The sequence below is a fragment of the Dioscorea cayenensis genome, chromosome 18 (genome assembly GCF_009730915.1).
Source record: "Dioscorea cayenensis subsp. rotundata cultivar TDr96_F1 chromosome 18, TDr96_F1_v2_PseudoChromosome.rev07_lg8_w22 25.fasta, whole genome shotgun sequence".
NCBI lineage: Eukaryota > Viridiplantae > Streptophyta > Magnoliopsida > Dioscoreales > Dioscoreaceae > Dioscorea > Dioscorea cayenensis.
The window spans coordinates 15,633,677-15,649,513 of NC_052488.1; the positions used below are offsets into that span (position 1 = coordinate 15,633,677).

A 15,837-nucleotide genomic window follows, 5' to 3' on the forward strand; every position below is an offset into this window, starting at 1 on the left:
TATAATTAGTAAGTGTATAGCTAATATTTTTCCTAGAATTTAATTATAGTTTGATCATATATCACTTAATATATTTTTTTATGTTTTTTGTAAGTACTTGCTATCTTTGGGTAGTTAAACGTTTCAAGGGCATTTTAATGGCATTTTTATTGTTTTTTATAATATGTTATGTAATTTTAAATTTATGGACGTGTTTAAACATTCTATTGTAATGAATTAGGAATTATTAGTATTATTATTACTTAAATTTAATTCGGTAATTTGAATCTTTTGAGTATACTCGTACCCGCAAGATAAGTGTAAAAGTAAGATTTTTTCCCTTGGAGTGTATGAGTAAGGTATGAGTATAGATTAGAGGTTACAGGAAAGAATAAGAATTTTGACATACCTATCCATATTATATCTGTTGCTATCTCTTAGGCGGGTGCGTCTAACATTATATGCTTGTCTTCTGATGTCCATTTCCCGCCAAACGGGAAGCCACCGAACGAATTACAAAACCCTAAAAAAAATAGCGAGGTATTTGAGAATGGTGATCTCCAGTGAAAACGATGTGTTGATGTGCTTTTCGTTGTTTCCAACGCTTTGGATGGGCATGGAGCTATTTTTACCAGCGATTGAGGATGCGATCCAGGGATTTTGGTGTTGTTCCCGGTCATGTATTCCCCTCCTCTCCATTTCGCAGATGTATTCCTTCATTCTTTGTCGTTTGAAGTTTATTTCATGGATTTGATCATATGTTTTGTTGTGATTTGAAGTTATTGGTGGGGTTTATTCATGAAATGCAATTTTTTTTTTTGGTTGATTATTGCTTATCAATGTTTGAATTGGTTTGGGATCAGCCTTGGATTATTTTCGGTGGAGAAAGTTGTGATTTTGGAGAGCCATTGGTGCTTTGGTGGACGTTAGGGTTACGAAAGTGTTGTTGCTAATTAATTCTATGAAAGTTGGTACTTTGGTGGAAATCTGCCCTTGTTACTTAATTATTTGAAAACTGGATCTTTGGTTTGCAGTGCAACTTTTGATCATTTTGGCTGATTTGGATAACCGAATTGGTTTTTTTGGTGAAATTAGGTCAAGAAAGTGTCTAGCTAGTTAAGGAATTGGAACTTTTGTCTTGGTTTTTGAATGACCTTTTGATTATTTTGGCTGGAAATGTTATGATTTTGGAGAATGGAATTGGTAATTTTTTTTTTGTGAAATTAGGGTTTAAAAGAGTGTTTTTGTCAGTTAATTAATTGTAAGTTTCATCTTGGCTATCAATTGACCTCTTGATTATTTTGGCTGGAAAAGGTCGCGAATTTGGAGGATAGAATTGGTAACTCTGCGGAAATTAGAGTTAAGATAATGTTGTTGTGCGTTAATTCTTAGAAATTAAGGTGCTTTATGCTGTTAGGGTTGTAACTTGTGTGGAGAGTTGGAGTTATGCATGAGGTTTCAATTTAATTCCTCATTTTTTTTCTGTTTCTTGAATTTTAACACTCGTTTGTCTTAAAACTTTGCTGTTTGTGTTTATAACAACACAGACGGAAACATGGAGGCGCACTTTCTTGTTATCATTTCAAAGCCTTGGTGTAGTTTTTGGTCACCTAAGCATTGGTCCCCTTTATGTGTTACACACGGCGTCTTCAAGCGATATGACATTGGATACTCTGTTTGGAATCTTATCCTTCATAATTTGGACCATGACATTGATTCCATTGGTGAAATATGTTTTTATAGTCCTGAAAGCTGATGATAATGGAGAAGGTAATGATATATGATGCTGTTTTCTTGGTTCCAGTTTACCTTTCTCAAAGAACTTCACGCAGAGATGAAGTCTCCGTTTTCTATTGTCTATGATATGGATGCAGGTGGGACATTTGCTCTTTACTCATTACTATGCAGGCATGCAAAAGTTGGTCTTCTCCCTAATAATTGTGATGCTGATGATGCACTTTTAGCATATGAAATGGGAAGATTTTACAAAAACAATTCGGACACAAAGCATAAATGGACAATCGAGAAGAGTAAACAGAGTCGGTATCTGATGTTGATGGTGGCTTTGCTTGGTTCTTGCATGGTCATTGGAAATGGAGTTCTAGTCCCTGCTATTTCTGGTCTGAACATCTTTCTCAAATTTTGTCATATGGATATTTCTTTGACTGATCAAACAATGAATTAATATATATCCTTCTGTGATTTCTAGTTTTGTCAGCGTCACTTAATCTGGATGACTCCCTTGCATCAATATCTTTTAAGTGTAAGACATATAATTGAATCTGTTATGGGCTATCACTATATTATATATATATATATATATATGTAGATACATATATTTCCTCTGTTTCATTAACTTACCTGGTCTTCCAACTGTTTTTAATTTCAGCGGCAGAGCACCGTGAAGCACAATTTGAAAAATGTAAGTTCTCGAACATAATTATTGAACTTCTCTTTGAATGATTCAGAATTCCTTCTTCTTTAATGGAACTGTTCCATGTTCTTTTCAATATTTCATGCATCAGGAAAAATTCCTTTGATGTCCAAGCTAAAGTTTATCCATACTAATGCTAGTTTGATTGTAAGATAAAATAAAACTTTGGATCAGAATACATAACACATAACCAAAGCTAATGTGGTGATTACTTGTAAAGTTTATTTTGATTACTTGGAAAGTGCTTCTTTGTCAGTATCGAATCAAGATTTATCATTAAGCTCTTCTTAACTGATATTGCAATTATAAAATATGATTTCCATTGAACAATTAACTTGTTTACTTGGGCTACATTAATGAAATTTCTCTTTTTATCTACAGATGCACCAGTTCCTACTGCTTGCTTCATTCTGGTTGCCCTTTTTGTGTTGCAGCACTTTGGAACTCATAAAATTGGTTTTCTTTTTGCGCCAATTATTATTGTTTGGCTCCTTTTCCTATGTGGAATCAGTGCTTACAATGTTTTTCATTGGAACTACCGTGTTCTATATGCTATCTCTCCTACATATCTTTTTAAGTATTTGAGAAACATTGACATTAGAAGCTGGCGGTCACTTGGTGGTGTTGTTTTATCTATAGCTGGTGTGTTCCGTATCTTAAATTTTGCTGAGATTTATGTTTGACAACAATTAACTATTTGCTCTTCTTATTTTGCAGGATCTGATGCAATGTTTGCTGATCTGGGTCATTTCTCAAAAAGGTCAATCAAGGTAACACTCATGAAGCATTTTCTTCTTTATATGAGTACGTAGCTCTGAGTCCCTGCATCTAATGTTTTATCTTGTAACATCTACAGATAGCCTTCAGCTTTTTAGTTTATCCTTCCTTGGTGTTATGTTACATGGGCCAAACTGCATTTATGTCTAAAAATTGGGATCCTAGTAGAAAAGTCTTGCCATCTCATCTTGTAGCATCTATGCCAGGTTAATCCTCTCTCCCTTTCATTCATTTGTGATACTAGATTACGGCATTGTGACCTCAAATCTCTTGCACTCCTCCAATGTAATTTATGGACTGCAACATGGAAACACAGGTGGAACTAAACACATTTTCACACTCCTGTCTGTACTGGCATCTGTTGTCGGGAGCCAAGCAACTATTACTGCTACTTTTTCAATAATAAATCAGTTGCAGGCACTTAATTGCTTCCCAAGGGTGAAAGTTGTTCACACCTCTGAGAGGATACATGGGCAGATTTATATCCCAGATGTCAACTGGATATTAATGGCACTTTGTCTTGCCTTCACAATTGCCGTCAAAGATGTTGCTAATATGGGAAATGCCACTGGTAATCATTAATAACTTGCAGGAAATGTTCGATATTGTCACTAGATTTTCATTTGACAAAAGTTTAATGTTTTGTAGGCCTTGCTGTAGTGATTGGCATGCTGATAACAACTTGTTTTATGTCACTAATCATTGGTTTATACTGGGGGAAGGTGTTTGAAGCAACCCTTTTTCTGGTGTTCTTCGGGTTTGTTGAAGCTGTTTATCTTTTAGCATGCATACTGAATTTTCAGAAATCCGCATGGGTGTTTCTGTTCTTCATCCTTTTTGTTTTGATAATCATGTTAGCATGGCACTATGGTACAGTGAAGAAGTATGAGTTCGATGTCAACAACAAAGTTTCTATTGAATGGCTTACAAATCTAGGACCAGGCCTTGGAGTTGTTCGACTTCCTGGTATCGGATTTGTATACAGTGATATCATGACAGGAATTCCAGCCTTCTTTTCCCATTTTGTGGTCAACCTTCCTGCATACCATCAAGTACTTGTTTTTGTGTCTTTTAAGCCTGTGCCAGTACCTTCTGTTCCACCAAGCAAGCAATACATTATCGGAAGAATGGGGTCAAAAGAGTTCAAGGTTTACAGGTGCATTGTGAGGTATGGATACTGCGATAGTATTCGTGATGTGAACATATTTGAAGATCACATATTTCGTGCTATTGGGGAATTTGTTTCATTGGAAGACAGAGATCCTGTGCCTCCTAATTTGCTTGAAGACAGATTGATTGTTACAGGGAATTTGGATCAAGAAGGTACTGCTTTTATAACGGTGACTGATACTACTTCTATTGACAACAATTCCGATCAAGTAGATGAAGAATCTCCGAAAACAGGCAGTGAACATTCACAAATTTTGCCTTCTACAACAAGGAGAAGGAAGGTGAGGTTTCTGTTGCCTCCGGATAGCCCTCAGATGAGACCATCAGTGAGAGAGGAGCTACTAGAACTGGTGGAAGCAAGGGAGCATGGTATGACATATATATTGGGACAATCACATATTTTCCCACATCAAAGATCGAATTTTCTGAGAAAGCTTGCAATCAAACTATACATTTTTCTTGGCCATAACTGCAGAGACCCTTTAATGGTTTTGAACATCCCACATGCTGCATTTGTTGAGGTTGGTATGCCTTATTACCTGTAATATATCATTGGGTATAAATGCTCAGAAGTTAAAATCTCATTGCATCATGGAAGGGTGATGCTTTTATATACTTTTCATCAGTTTACAAACAATATAGCATATATTTTCTGTAATTCAAGTGTTTGTAAATTTTGAGGGTATTGGATTGAATTTTGTTGTTTAATAGATTCAATGTCTATATAGTACTATTGATTTTGCTGCAAGATGTCATGTAGTACCATAATTCTTGTAATAGTTAACTTTTTAGAGAATCAAGTTTCAATTGTATTTAACTATTTATTTGATTAGTTAATTGTTTAATGTCACTCTCAGCCCCTAATTTTCTAATTATTTAAAGGCAAACACAACAAATCCAATGGAAAAGAAAAAAAATGAATTTTTATTTATTTTTTTATTTTTATTTTTTTACATAAGCAACAAGTGCCACCCCGTAATGGGTCCTATGCCTAAGGCCCCAAAATTTCAGAAGTCCAATGATTCATATATATATATATATATGTACATATTGTTAAAAAAATATATTTAATATTTCTATTTAGTATTATCCTATTCACATAAATATTATATTGAAAATTTTAATTATTATTTTCAACTATAAATGTGTAACAGATTTGGCTTGAGGGCCCGTGATTTTCCAAAGCCTCGTAATTCACTTTTTTAAATTATATTTTAAATTTTTATTTAATATCATCATATAATCCTATTCATATGTAAAACTTGGCTCACAAATTTTCACGATCTCACCATTCATGTTTTTTTTTTTATAAAAATTATTTCAAATTTTTATTTTTTTATCATCCTATAATTTTATCTATATCATTATCTTAAAAGTTTTAATTATTTTTAAACTAGGGCCCGGTAAATTTCTAAGACCTCATAATTCATGTTTTTTTAAATTATATTTAAATTTTTTATTTACTATCATAATCCTATCCACATAATTATAATTTTTAAAAAAATTATTATTTTTTTTAAACTCTAAAATTTATCTTATTTAATTTATTGATTTATGATAATATTTTTTATTTTTATTATATAATTTATTATTTGATAAAATAATTAAAAAAATAATTATTATGATTTTGTCTAAGGCCCCATTTATTTGTAAGACAGGTCCTGAATCCTGGAGGTGAGGGAAACGACATCCTCCTACATCGGATTATAAACATTGAATGAACAGTACTACCATAGTGTTTATAAAGTATGCTATAATTTATGCACAGTACTATATCGTACTGCTGATCCTGGGCCTACGCAATCACTATCCTTATAACATACCACTACACTAAATAATGCTTGTTCATACCTTTGACTTTCCCCATAATATATACTAATTATGATAAATAACAAATACACCTCCATAAATGGTGTTTTTAAAATATAATATTATTAAATAATAAAATAAATTAATTTTATACATATTTTATGGAAAGCACGTTCAAGTTAATGATAACATTTCGTCTAACTTGTTCATAAATCGAATGGATTTCGCTACCCAATCATCATCTAATCAATTTTGTTGTTTTTTTGGAAAACATAATCTAATCCTTGCTCACACCTCAAAGCATGTTAGATTTTATATTTTGGTACTAGTGGGCCCTATATGGGCTTTATATGGGCTTAGAGGTCTTACACCAAAAAATCTCAAGACTTAGTGGCTCAACCTCTATACCTATATATAAACCCATTACACTTCTATTACACAACCGATGTGGTATTATATTTCCAACAAAGCATACTCATTAACTTATTTTGGTATCTGAAGAAAAATATGTTACTAATATTAGCATATGATATATTGTTGTTGTGTTGTCTATCATTTAAAATCAATCTGATTTTCTAAAAAATATAAAAATCATTTATATTATTTATCAAAATCATTGATCATCTTAATATTAAAAAGGTATCTTTAGTAACTGAGCGGTTGAGGAAATTTTTCCGATAACATTATTTGTGGTGAGTACTTTGTCTATCTAATTAAAAAAAATAAAATCATTAAATAATTTTAAAACATTTATTTTTTAATTAAAAAAAGTTTTTTTATGCGTTTTAATATAAATTATTAAATTCTAGGAGGTGCGGATTCGGATGCGGATCGGTTGAACCAAGATCCGACCCATTAAGTGTATTGAACATTGGGCAAGCCCCGAAATTGGCTATCGAATCTCCGGAATTCTCTCTCTCTCTCTCTCTCTCTCTCTCTTTCTCTCTCTCTCTCTCGCTCGCTCGGAGATCGAGCTTGATTGGTAGAAGACGAGAGGCCGATCTGAGATTTGGTACTTTTGGTAATTTGATTTCATTCAAAATGTTATGTTTTTCTTGTTTTCTATATGCAGAATTTTGGTTTTATTTCGATTTTATCAGTTTGATTTGGTCCGAATTAGGTATGGCAATTTGATTCATAATGCAGTGCGTGGGAAACTTCGTGATTGATTCATTTGGAATATTTTTTTTTTGAATGTTCATGTGGAAATTTTGGATAAGAGGGAATTTTCCTGCCTAGTTTTTTTCACTGGAAACTTGAGTTTTTGATTTGTGAGGGATGTGTCTGGTTTACTGCTCATTTTATTGCTGATCTAAATAAAAAAAATGTTTGATGTGAGATCAGATTGAGTTATACTGGTCATATTTAGAATTTTGGACTTGTATGGTGAATGTGATTCATAGGGTATGCCCTTAATTTGTGTTCCAAATTCTTGATGAATTTTCTAAGCATGCATTGCATTTGTATATATTCTTTTCTTTTTTTTTATGATAAATTTTGTGTCTTTTCATTTTGTTGTCTATTTGGATTCTGTATACTATATTGCAGACATTCTTGTTTTGTGTGTGTGTGTCTTTTAATGGGATGTTACTGTGAGGTGTTGCACTTTGCAATTCATTGTTTGATTCATTTATTATGCATGATAATTGGCATACTTCAAACTTATCATTTGTTTTTGTTCATTACTTCTGAATGGGAATATATGGAAATCTGGTTCTATTTGGTTATAAATTTATCAGATTCTTTGTATGTTTATGTTAATTATGATATTTAAATCAACTGTATTTAGCGCCCCCAAGAGGAACTGTATTTAAGCGCGCCTTCTTCTATAGGTCTCCCACAGCGTAGATAAGGAACAGAACTGTATTTTCGATCTTTTGAGGGATGAAAGGTGGGATCTTCTGTAGATCCACCAGCATTAAGGTTTCTATCACCATCACTGCTCTTTTATGTATGACACTTAGTTTATTAATATGGGAGAAAACACCCTTCATTGCTTTTCTCATCCCTCCTGATCAGCTGGATGTGCTTTCTCCAGGTTAGATTCAGGCATATATCATTTGTCTTTTATTCTTATGTGACTTATTTGATTGTCATATGACATTTTTTTTTTTTTTGCTTTTCTGATGGCTATAGCAACACAAATAGAAACTCCTGTTGTTGCTATTGTGAAAGATGAACAAGAACAGCCACCTATGTACGGGACTATTTCCGGTGGTGGAACTACAGTTAAATATTCAAATCATGAAAAAACTTATCATGTTTCTGCTCCCCCTCCGATAGCATTGTCAAGGGAAAGCTCATTGAAACAGAAAGAAGATGTGAAGAATGTGACAAAATTGCATAAGGTGGAGAAAGGTGACTCTTCTTTCTATACTGTATGGTTTGGTTGGTTTTTTCTTCTCTTTTTCCATTTCACTCTATTCATTCATGAGGATAAGTGGCAACATTTTTTTTTTTTGGTGAAAAAAGAGTTTTTAACCATAGCCATGCTTCTTCAGTCATATTGTGCATTTGATTACACTTTTTCTCAATTAATAACTTCAATTTTTGAGGTTTTCTTGCTGATGATGTTTTGTTTGTCTACAGTATTGTGTGTTCTGTTTTTTTTATATTAGTTAAATGTTTGTTGAAGCTATTTTTGGTAAAACAGATTGTCAGGATTTTTGTTTTTTTTTGTTTTTTTGTTTTTTTTTTTGTTTTCAAAGCTTGCACTTGATCAGTCGAAAATTTGAAGTTCATGCAGGGTTATTGATCATGTTTGTAGGGTGTAATTATGCAAAGGGGAAATGGGTTCCAGACAACAAGTGGCCCTTGTACTCAGGTTCTGGATGTAAGCAGTGGCTTTCAAGCATGTGGGCTTGTAGATTGATGCAACGAGAAGATTTCTCATTTGAGAAATATCGGTGGCAACCACAAGGTTGTGAGACACCAAAATTTGAAGCATCTGAATTCCTAGAAAGGCATGTTCATCTTCTTTGTTGATCTTGTTAATTGACTGCATTATTTATTAAAAGGTTATTACCATCTACACTTTATTAGCTGGCAGTTGTTGAATTTTAATGGTTATGGTTTGGATGATTTCCAGGATGCAGGATAAAACCATTGCTATGATAGGGGATTCTTTGGGAAGACAACAGTTTCAATCTTTGTTATGTATGGCCAGTGGTGGCAAAGCAAGTCCTGAAGTGCAAAATGTTGGATGGGAATACGGTCTTGTTAAAGCACGCGGTGCTTTACGACCTGATGGTTGGGCTTATAGATTCCCAAAAACCAATACCACCATTTTATTCTATTGGTCTGCAAGCCTTTGTGAGTTGGAACCCCTAAATCGGTCAGATCCAGCTACAAGTTATGCCATGCATCTCGATCGCCCTGCAACATTTTTGAAGCGCTATCTTCCTAGGTTTCATGTTGTGGTGCTGAATACTGGTCATCATTGGAACCGGGGGAAGTTTCATGCAAACCGCTGGGAAATGTATGTTGGTGGAAAGCCCAATATTGATAAAAAGCTTCAAGAAATATCAAATGCCAGAAATTTCACTGTTCACAGCATCGTGAAGTGGCTAGACTCACAGTTGCCGAAATACCCTTTGCTGAAAGCTTTTTTTAGGTCAATATCGCCAAGGCACTTTGTGAATGGAGACTGGAATACTGGAGGTAGCTGTGATAACACCATTCCATTGTCAAGTGGGAGTGAGGTTTTACAAGATGGTTCTAAAGACCATGCTGCCGAAAGTGCTGTAAAGGGTACCAAGGTTAAACTCCTGGATATTACTGCTTTATCAGAACTAAGAAATGAGGGGCATATATCCAAGTATAGTATTAGGGCTCCTACTGGTATGAGTGATTGCTTGCACTGGTGCCTTCCTGGTATTCCTGATACATGGAATGAAATCCTTTGTGCTCAAGTGTAGGCTGCTATTTTTGACAGAAAGCTGAGATATTGCCCAAACGTAATATGCATGGAGGAAAGAGGAACTTGCGAGTGAGCATGAGCATCAACGGTCATCCATGCTATGAAGTCTCATGATTCTCTTTTCCCTACGGATTTTCATCAACTGTACCATTTTGTTAGCTTTGAAGCCAGTTTGCTCCAACATGAGATGCTATTGAAATCACACTCGAAGATCATCCATAGCAACTGTACATACATTCCTCTTCGGGAAGTGAGCAATGTTTTATTTGTAAAGTTGAAATCTGCATTGTTGTACCTTTTTTCACAAAGGCTGTAAAACAATTTCATGATTACAACACGAAATTAATTTCGGAATTTACAAAGGCCGGCTTCTTCTTGGTTGCACCCTTATAATGTCAGTGTCAAGTATTCACAAACTAAGCTACTGCAACTCATGATTGTTTATCACGAAACAGGTGTTAAAAGAGAGAACTTAACGTGCAGGCCGATCTTTCCCTTATTTACTTCCAGTTTAGCTCCAGTGACCAGCCAATGCCCCGGACTCTCCTGAGGCCCCATGCACATCTGAGAAGTATCAACAAATTTGAGCATTTTCTGTGCCTGCACTGGCACAGGAGGGCCAGTAGGAAACACTCCAGAGTCCACAATGATCACCGGTTTTTCCTGCTTTTCTCTCTCAATATTGCTGGAGAATTTTGTACTGATGTTGGAGAAGAAGCCGAACTTCTGGGAATTGCTACAAGGGCAATGCTCCCATTTGGATTGGCTAACTGTGTAACCAGGCACCTCAGAGAACAAGAGCCTTAAATGGAGGACACTCACTGAATCCTGAGTCTTCACTTGGAGTTGAGCACCAGTGACAATGAATGCTGAACAACCAGTTGTCGACCATTGCCTATCGTACTTCACTGCTGCGGTGCACACATTGGACAGCTTCTTTCTCTTGACAGGCTCAGAGTATCGTTCATCAGCAAAATCATCAGATCCTCGCCATGCTGGAGTTTTGTTAGATTGAGCTTCTAAGAAGGTTGGTGTGCTTGTTAGATGTTGGAGGTGCACCCCTAATCTGCTCATGAACAACAAGAGTTAGTTATCTAAGACTTCTAATGATTTGTTTTCAGGTGCTTGGATTGGAGGCTTACTTATTGTTTTTCTTGCCCTCTAGATGAAGTCTCATCCCTGTTACTGGCATCCTTCCTACCACAACCTGCAAGACATAAATAAGCAAGTTATACAATGAAACAGGACCAGGTAATATATAATTTGGTTTGCATGTAAAACATTATACAGAGAAAATGGATGAAGATTAGTACCTGAGTAGTGTTGACTCTGAGTTTGGGTCCCATGAAGTTGAAATGAAGGTAAGGACCATGCTTTGACCTGTTAGAGCTAGGACCCAAAGGGAGTTCATTAAGCTTTGGAGCCCAATCCTTGTGGCATTGGAAGTCTAGGAAATACTGCAAGTCTGATATTGGAGGTTTATCTGCAAACAAACAGTAATAAGACCAAGACTTAAATATTCATATTCGTATTTATTTGAGCTCTTACATCGAACATAAAGGTTGATGGCATGTGTGAGAAAACCGGTGCCGGATACACCCTTAAGAAGAGATGTTATTGGTACAAAGGTGAAGTTTATAACGTCCGGCATTGAAGGAACTGTGAGGAGCCATTCACAGTGGCTGCTGGTTGAGGGATCTCCTCCTCTTCTGGAGCATATGACTGTTATTCCCTAACAAGTTATTATAATAACTTGATTTAGCTTTGTTTGGATATATTTCTCCATACAATTAAACAAATGTTGACTATCTTGATGTACCATTGTATCAGAGCTAATGCACAAATGTTTTTTATAATCTCACTCAAATAAATTTGTAATAAACTTTGTTTTCTTTTTACTGTCAAGTTTTTAGATTCAGTAATCTATACATAGAATAGAGTATCAATTCTTTCATTTTAACTTACATCTTTGCTTGAGGCAGAGGTGAGATTATCTACAAGTGTTGGTTGAAACACATTGAAAGCCTCTGGTACCTGTCAAATGTTTAAAAATTAATCATACCATTCTTCATAAATATTTAGTGACCATTCATTCTCAAAATGTAATTTTTTTTTTTAGAGTGTACATATCTTGTGCTAATATTAATAGATCTGTGCCATTAATGTAATATCTCAACACCATGTGCCACATATCCAATAGATTATTAATATGATATCTCAACACGATACATATCTAATTGGTTATTAATATATTATCTTAGTACCATGTGACATCAATAAATTGTTCTATGCAAACAAACACCTTAACGGTTGAATAATTTTTTTTCGATTAAGAAATGAAAGACAAGCAACAATGGCTAATAGAGACAAGAGGCCACTGTTGGTATAGCCTAACAATAAGACAAAATCCTATGCGGGAGGATGGGTGTTCAAATGCCGGCTCACACGTGATAAATAGTTTAAACAATGTAGCTTAACCGCTTTGTCAAAAAATAAATAAATAAATAAATTGATAATTGGGAGCAAGAGAGAGACCTTGAGTTTATGATCTTTAGATTTCAAGTGAGGAGGAGGAAGAGTGCAAGTGCCAGTGAAGAGCTGATCACCAAGTTTATCCAAGTGTTGTTTAACCTCAGATGATGCCATATTTGAGCTCTTATCCTGTCTCATATATACCACATCTTGCCCTCCCACACTTAATCCTACTATCACATGTGTCCCAAATCTCTCAATAAACCTGTTTTAACACCACACACACATATATATATAAACTCAATCAATCATTCAAACTTTAAAAACAATCCATATACACATCCAAAGCATTCTTTGATTACATTCATTACCTTGCAAGAGCCTTAGTGTCCCATGAAGAAGGAACTGCCTCAACAACATGATCAGACAATGTAAGCTGATGCCGATCGATACAGAGATTGAAAAGAGATATATAGTAGCCATCAATGGCCAAGCATTTTGTTTCCGATGCGTCTTTCGCCCACGATCCTCCGTCGAACCCAAACGAGGCGTTGAACTTCCCCGACGGTATTTTTCCGGCCAGTGAACTTCTCTTATTGAATAATTCAGACATCTGCAAAGCATATAAAAGATGGTCATTAATTTCTGAAAACAAGAAGTGAGAGATCTAGTCCAATGTTTGAATACAGCTAACAATATTAGGTGCACAAAACTACACCATAACACAAAGTCAATGGTGGAACAATTTGCCAACTTTCTTTATTACTACATCTGGCACACAGAATTGGAATTTCAACTTTTGTTGAATCAATAACTCAATGATTGATTCAACTTAAAAATTTCATGAACTCAAGAAACTTTGGTATTCTGATGATCAATGAATCAAATAAGAGCTTGAGAAAATACATACCTTGTTGAACTCTTGCACATCAGATTGATAACGTATCCTGTCACCTTTATCACACTTCACATCCGTTGAGACCTTCCCCAAAGATCCAAATCCGGGAACAAAGAGCTCCACCTTCTCTTCTTCATTGATGAACACCAACCTCTCTTCTCCCTTGCAATACTTAGCTTTGAAATCACAAGTTACATCAAAGCCTCTGCCTAAGCACCATAGAACTTTCTCCATTTGAACCTCACTCATGACCTCTTCTTTCTCTTCTCTCTTTCTATATCTTCTTATATATAATATATGATGAATGTATGAATGGAGTTTTAAAGGGGAAGTTTCATGAGAGATTGGTTGGTTGTATTTTGGCTAAGTTTGACTGAGATGTTTTTTCATACTACTCTTTTCATATATAATTAGAACAAGTGCAGGAAACTTGAGAAGAGTTAAAGGACTCGGTCTAACTTTGTTCTTTGGTTTGGATCATACGTTTGGGTGCCCTCCATCAAGGACTAGTTTCTTGTGTGCATACAGAGAGAGTTTGGTGTGGATTGGTGGACTTGAATATAAAACTTTATAAGAGTTTCACACTTTTGACAAGGAGAAAATCATGGGGTTTAGATAGGTTGGTAAATGAGTTGCTTGGGTTCCACTAGTTTAGTTTTAGGGTGTTAAATATTTATTTTTTTATTTGCTGTCATGGTTAATATTTTATTTATTTATTTATTGAAATATTTGATATAATTTTTATCACTTCAGTAACGATATCTCTGCCTATTGGCACTAAGTCCCCTGTGTATGGATGAAAACTAAAAAGATCAAATCTCCAAAGCACAAAATGAGGGTATGTAATATACTTAAAAAATTTATGCACACTATTAACACGTAACTTATTTATATTTATATAAAAAAAATTATCCCTTCAAAATTTTGCTCAGTTATACATACTATTCTATGATTGGATAAGTTTGTTGGATAACCATCACATAATAAAAGTAATTTTTTTTTAAAAAAATTCTTTTAATGCATTGTGATTTTTGTGTCATGTCAAAAATCATATATAAGAGAACTATTGCATAACGCAATGGTTTTGCATATGAACACTAAGTGGTAGACTTGTCCAAGGGCCGGGCTATCCGCCCAAACCCGAAAGCCCACCCAAAATTTAGACGAGTTTGGACAAATATATAAGACCTGATGTTCGGGCCTTGGACAAAAAAAAAAACGTTTAAAAAATGGGCCGGGTTTGGGTTTTGTTGTTAAAAGCCCGACCTGGCCCGGCCCGGCCCGTATTATAAAATATATTTATTAATTAGGTTGGTATATACTTATACAATATATATATATATATATATTTGATTCCCATTAATTATAATGATTTGAATTTTAGTTGTTTTAATTAAATAAAGATTTATATTTGGTATTTTAACTTTTAAGTATTTTGTAGAATAATATTTGGTCATATCTACATATTAATAATATTGTTAAATTTTTTTTATAATTTATATATTATTTAATAAAAACTATTTGGGTGGGCTTGGGCGGGTCTTGGGTAGAGGTCATTAAATTTGGGCGGGCTTGGACAAAGATTAAAGGCCAAATTTTCGGGCTTGGCCGGGTGTGGGCAAGGTTGAATTTTAGTAATTTTGATTGAAGCACGGCCCGAACCCGGCCCGGCCCATGGACAGGTCTACTAAGTGGACAGTATTGTTTATTGAATTCCAATATTGCTCTACAGTGAAAAAGCTATATTCTTCACTTTTTAAGGTTAAAAAGCAAAGGGATTTATTATTATAAAAAGGTAGAATTGCCAAAAAACCCCCAAACTTTGCCATATTGCCAAAAAAACCCCTATAGTTTTGCAATCCCCAAAAACCCCTTCCTTTTATACTCCATGATTTTCAAACCCCCAAAGTACGTAACGGCATTAAACAGAGTGTTTTTTAAATTTTATGGACGAAAATGCCCTTGCACGGGAAGTCGTGGCTGCACCCATTTCGGGGGTGTGAGAGGAAGTAGGTGGGTTTTTCTTAGGACTACAGCTACTTGTCTTCTCTCAACTCGCGTCTCTAGCTCTTCCCTTTCCACCGGCGTCTCGAAGAAGAAGTCCCGCACAAGTATTCGGCATTTCATCACTTTGCAATCTAATGTATTGATTATAGTTTTTTGTTAACTATTCTGTTACGAAAAGACATTTTTCGGTTTTGTTTTGTGATATTGTTTTTCTTGGAAGACATTGAAGCCTGCATGGGGATTTATCGGCTAGGGTTTTGTTAGTCTGCAGGGAGATCTCTCTGCTATGGTTTTTTTGTTTTTGTTTTTACATTTTCGTCCCGTGTACACGATCGAAATGGTTTTTTGATCTGCTGTGATTTGTGTAATGTT

General features: G+C 34.9%; 3 protein-coding genes across 7 annotated transcripts; 2 read left to right on the forward strand and 1 right to left on the reverse strand.

Moving 5' to 3' along the window:
* The first annotated feature begins 522 nt into the window (after positions 1-522).
* Positions 523-5,110, forward strand: LOC120281936 (potassium transporter 6-like). Of its 2 annotated transcripts, none has more exons than XM_039288628.1 (10): positions 523-687; positions 1,527-1,749; positions 1,854-2,099; positions 2,189-2,242; positions 2,369-2,401; positions 2,795-3,055; positions 3,131-3,183; positions 3,270-3,396; positions 3,507-3,761; positions 3,839-5,110. In XM_039288628.1, exons 1-10 carry the CDS (start codon positions 658-660, stop codon positions 4,903-4,905), a joined length of 2,349 nt encoding a protein of 782 aa, XP_039144562.1. In that variant the 5' UTR covers positions 523-657; the 3' UTR covers positions 4,906-5,110. The 2 variants fall into 2 exon arrangements, with proteins under 2 accessions (XP_039144562.1, XP_039144561.1); XM_039288627.1 differs by having other exon boundaries at positions 523-659.
* A 1,954-nt stretch (positions 5,111-7,064) lies between these two features.
* LOC120282284 (protein trichome birefringence-like 14) lies at positions 7,065-10,442 on the forward strand. 4 transcript variants are annotated; one of them, XM_039289055.1, is made up of 5 exons: positions 7,065-7,190; positions 8,002-8,207; positions 8,306-8,527; positions 8,916-9,132; positions 9,258-10,442. In XM_039289055.1, the coding sequence occupies exons 2-5, from the start codon at positions 8,054-8,056 to the stop codon at positions 10,084-10,086; spliced, it is 1,422 nt and encodes a 473-aa protein (XP_039144989.1). In that variant the 5' UTR covers positions 7,065-7,190; positions 8,002-8,053; the 3' UTR covers positions 10,087-10,442. The 4 variants fall into 4 exon arrangements, with proteins under 4 accessions (XP_039144989.1, XP_039144991.1, XP_039144990.1 ...); XM_039289057.1 differs by having other exon boundaries at positions 8,937-9,132; XM_039289056.1 differs by having other exon boundaries at positions 7,065-7,181.
* A 60-nt stretch (positions 10,443-10,502) lies between these two features.
* On the reverse strand, positions 10,503-13,804 carry LOC120282283 (MACPF domain-containing protein At1g14780). The gene is made up of 8 exons (XM_039289054.1): positions 13,471-13,804; positions 12,932-13,173; positions 12,624-12,825; positions 12,054-12,122; positions 11,637-11,820; positions 11,402-11,571; positions 11,231-11,295; positions 10,503-11,154 (listed from the first exon to the last, which is right to left on the reverse strand). Exons 1-8 carry the CDS (start codon positions 13,705-13,707, stop codon positions 10,533-10,535), a joined length of 1,791 nt encoding a protein of 596 aa, XP_039144988.1. The 5' UTR covers positions 13,708-13,804; the 3' UTR covers positions 10,503-10,532.
* Positions 13,805-15,837: the final 2,033 nt, after the last annotated feature.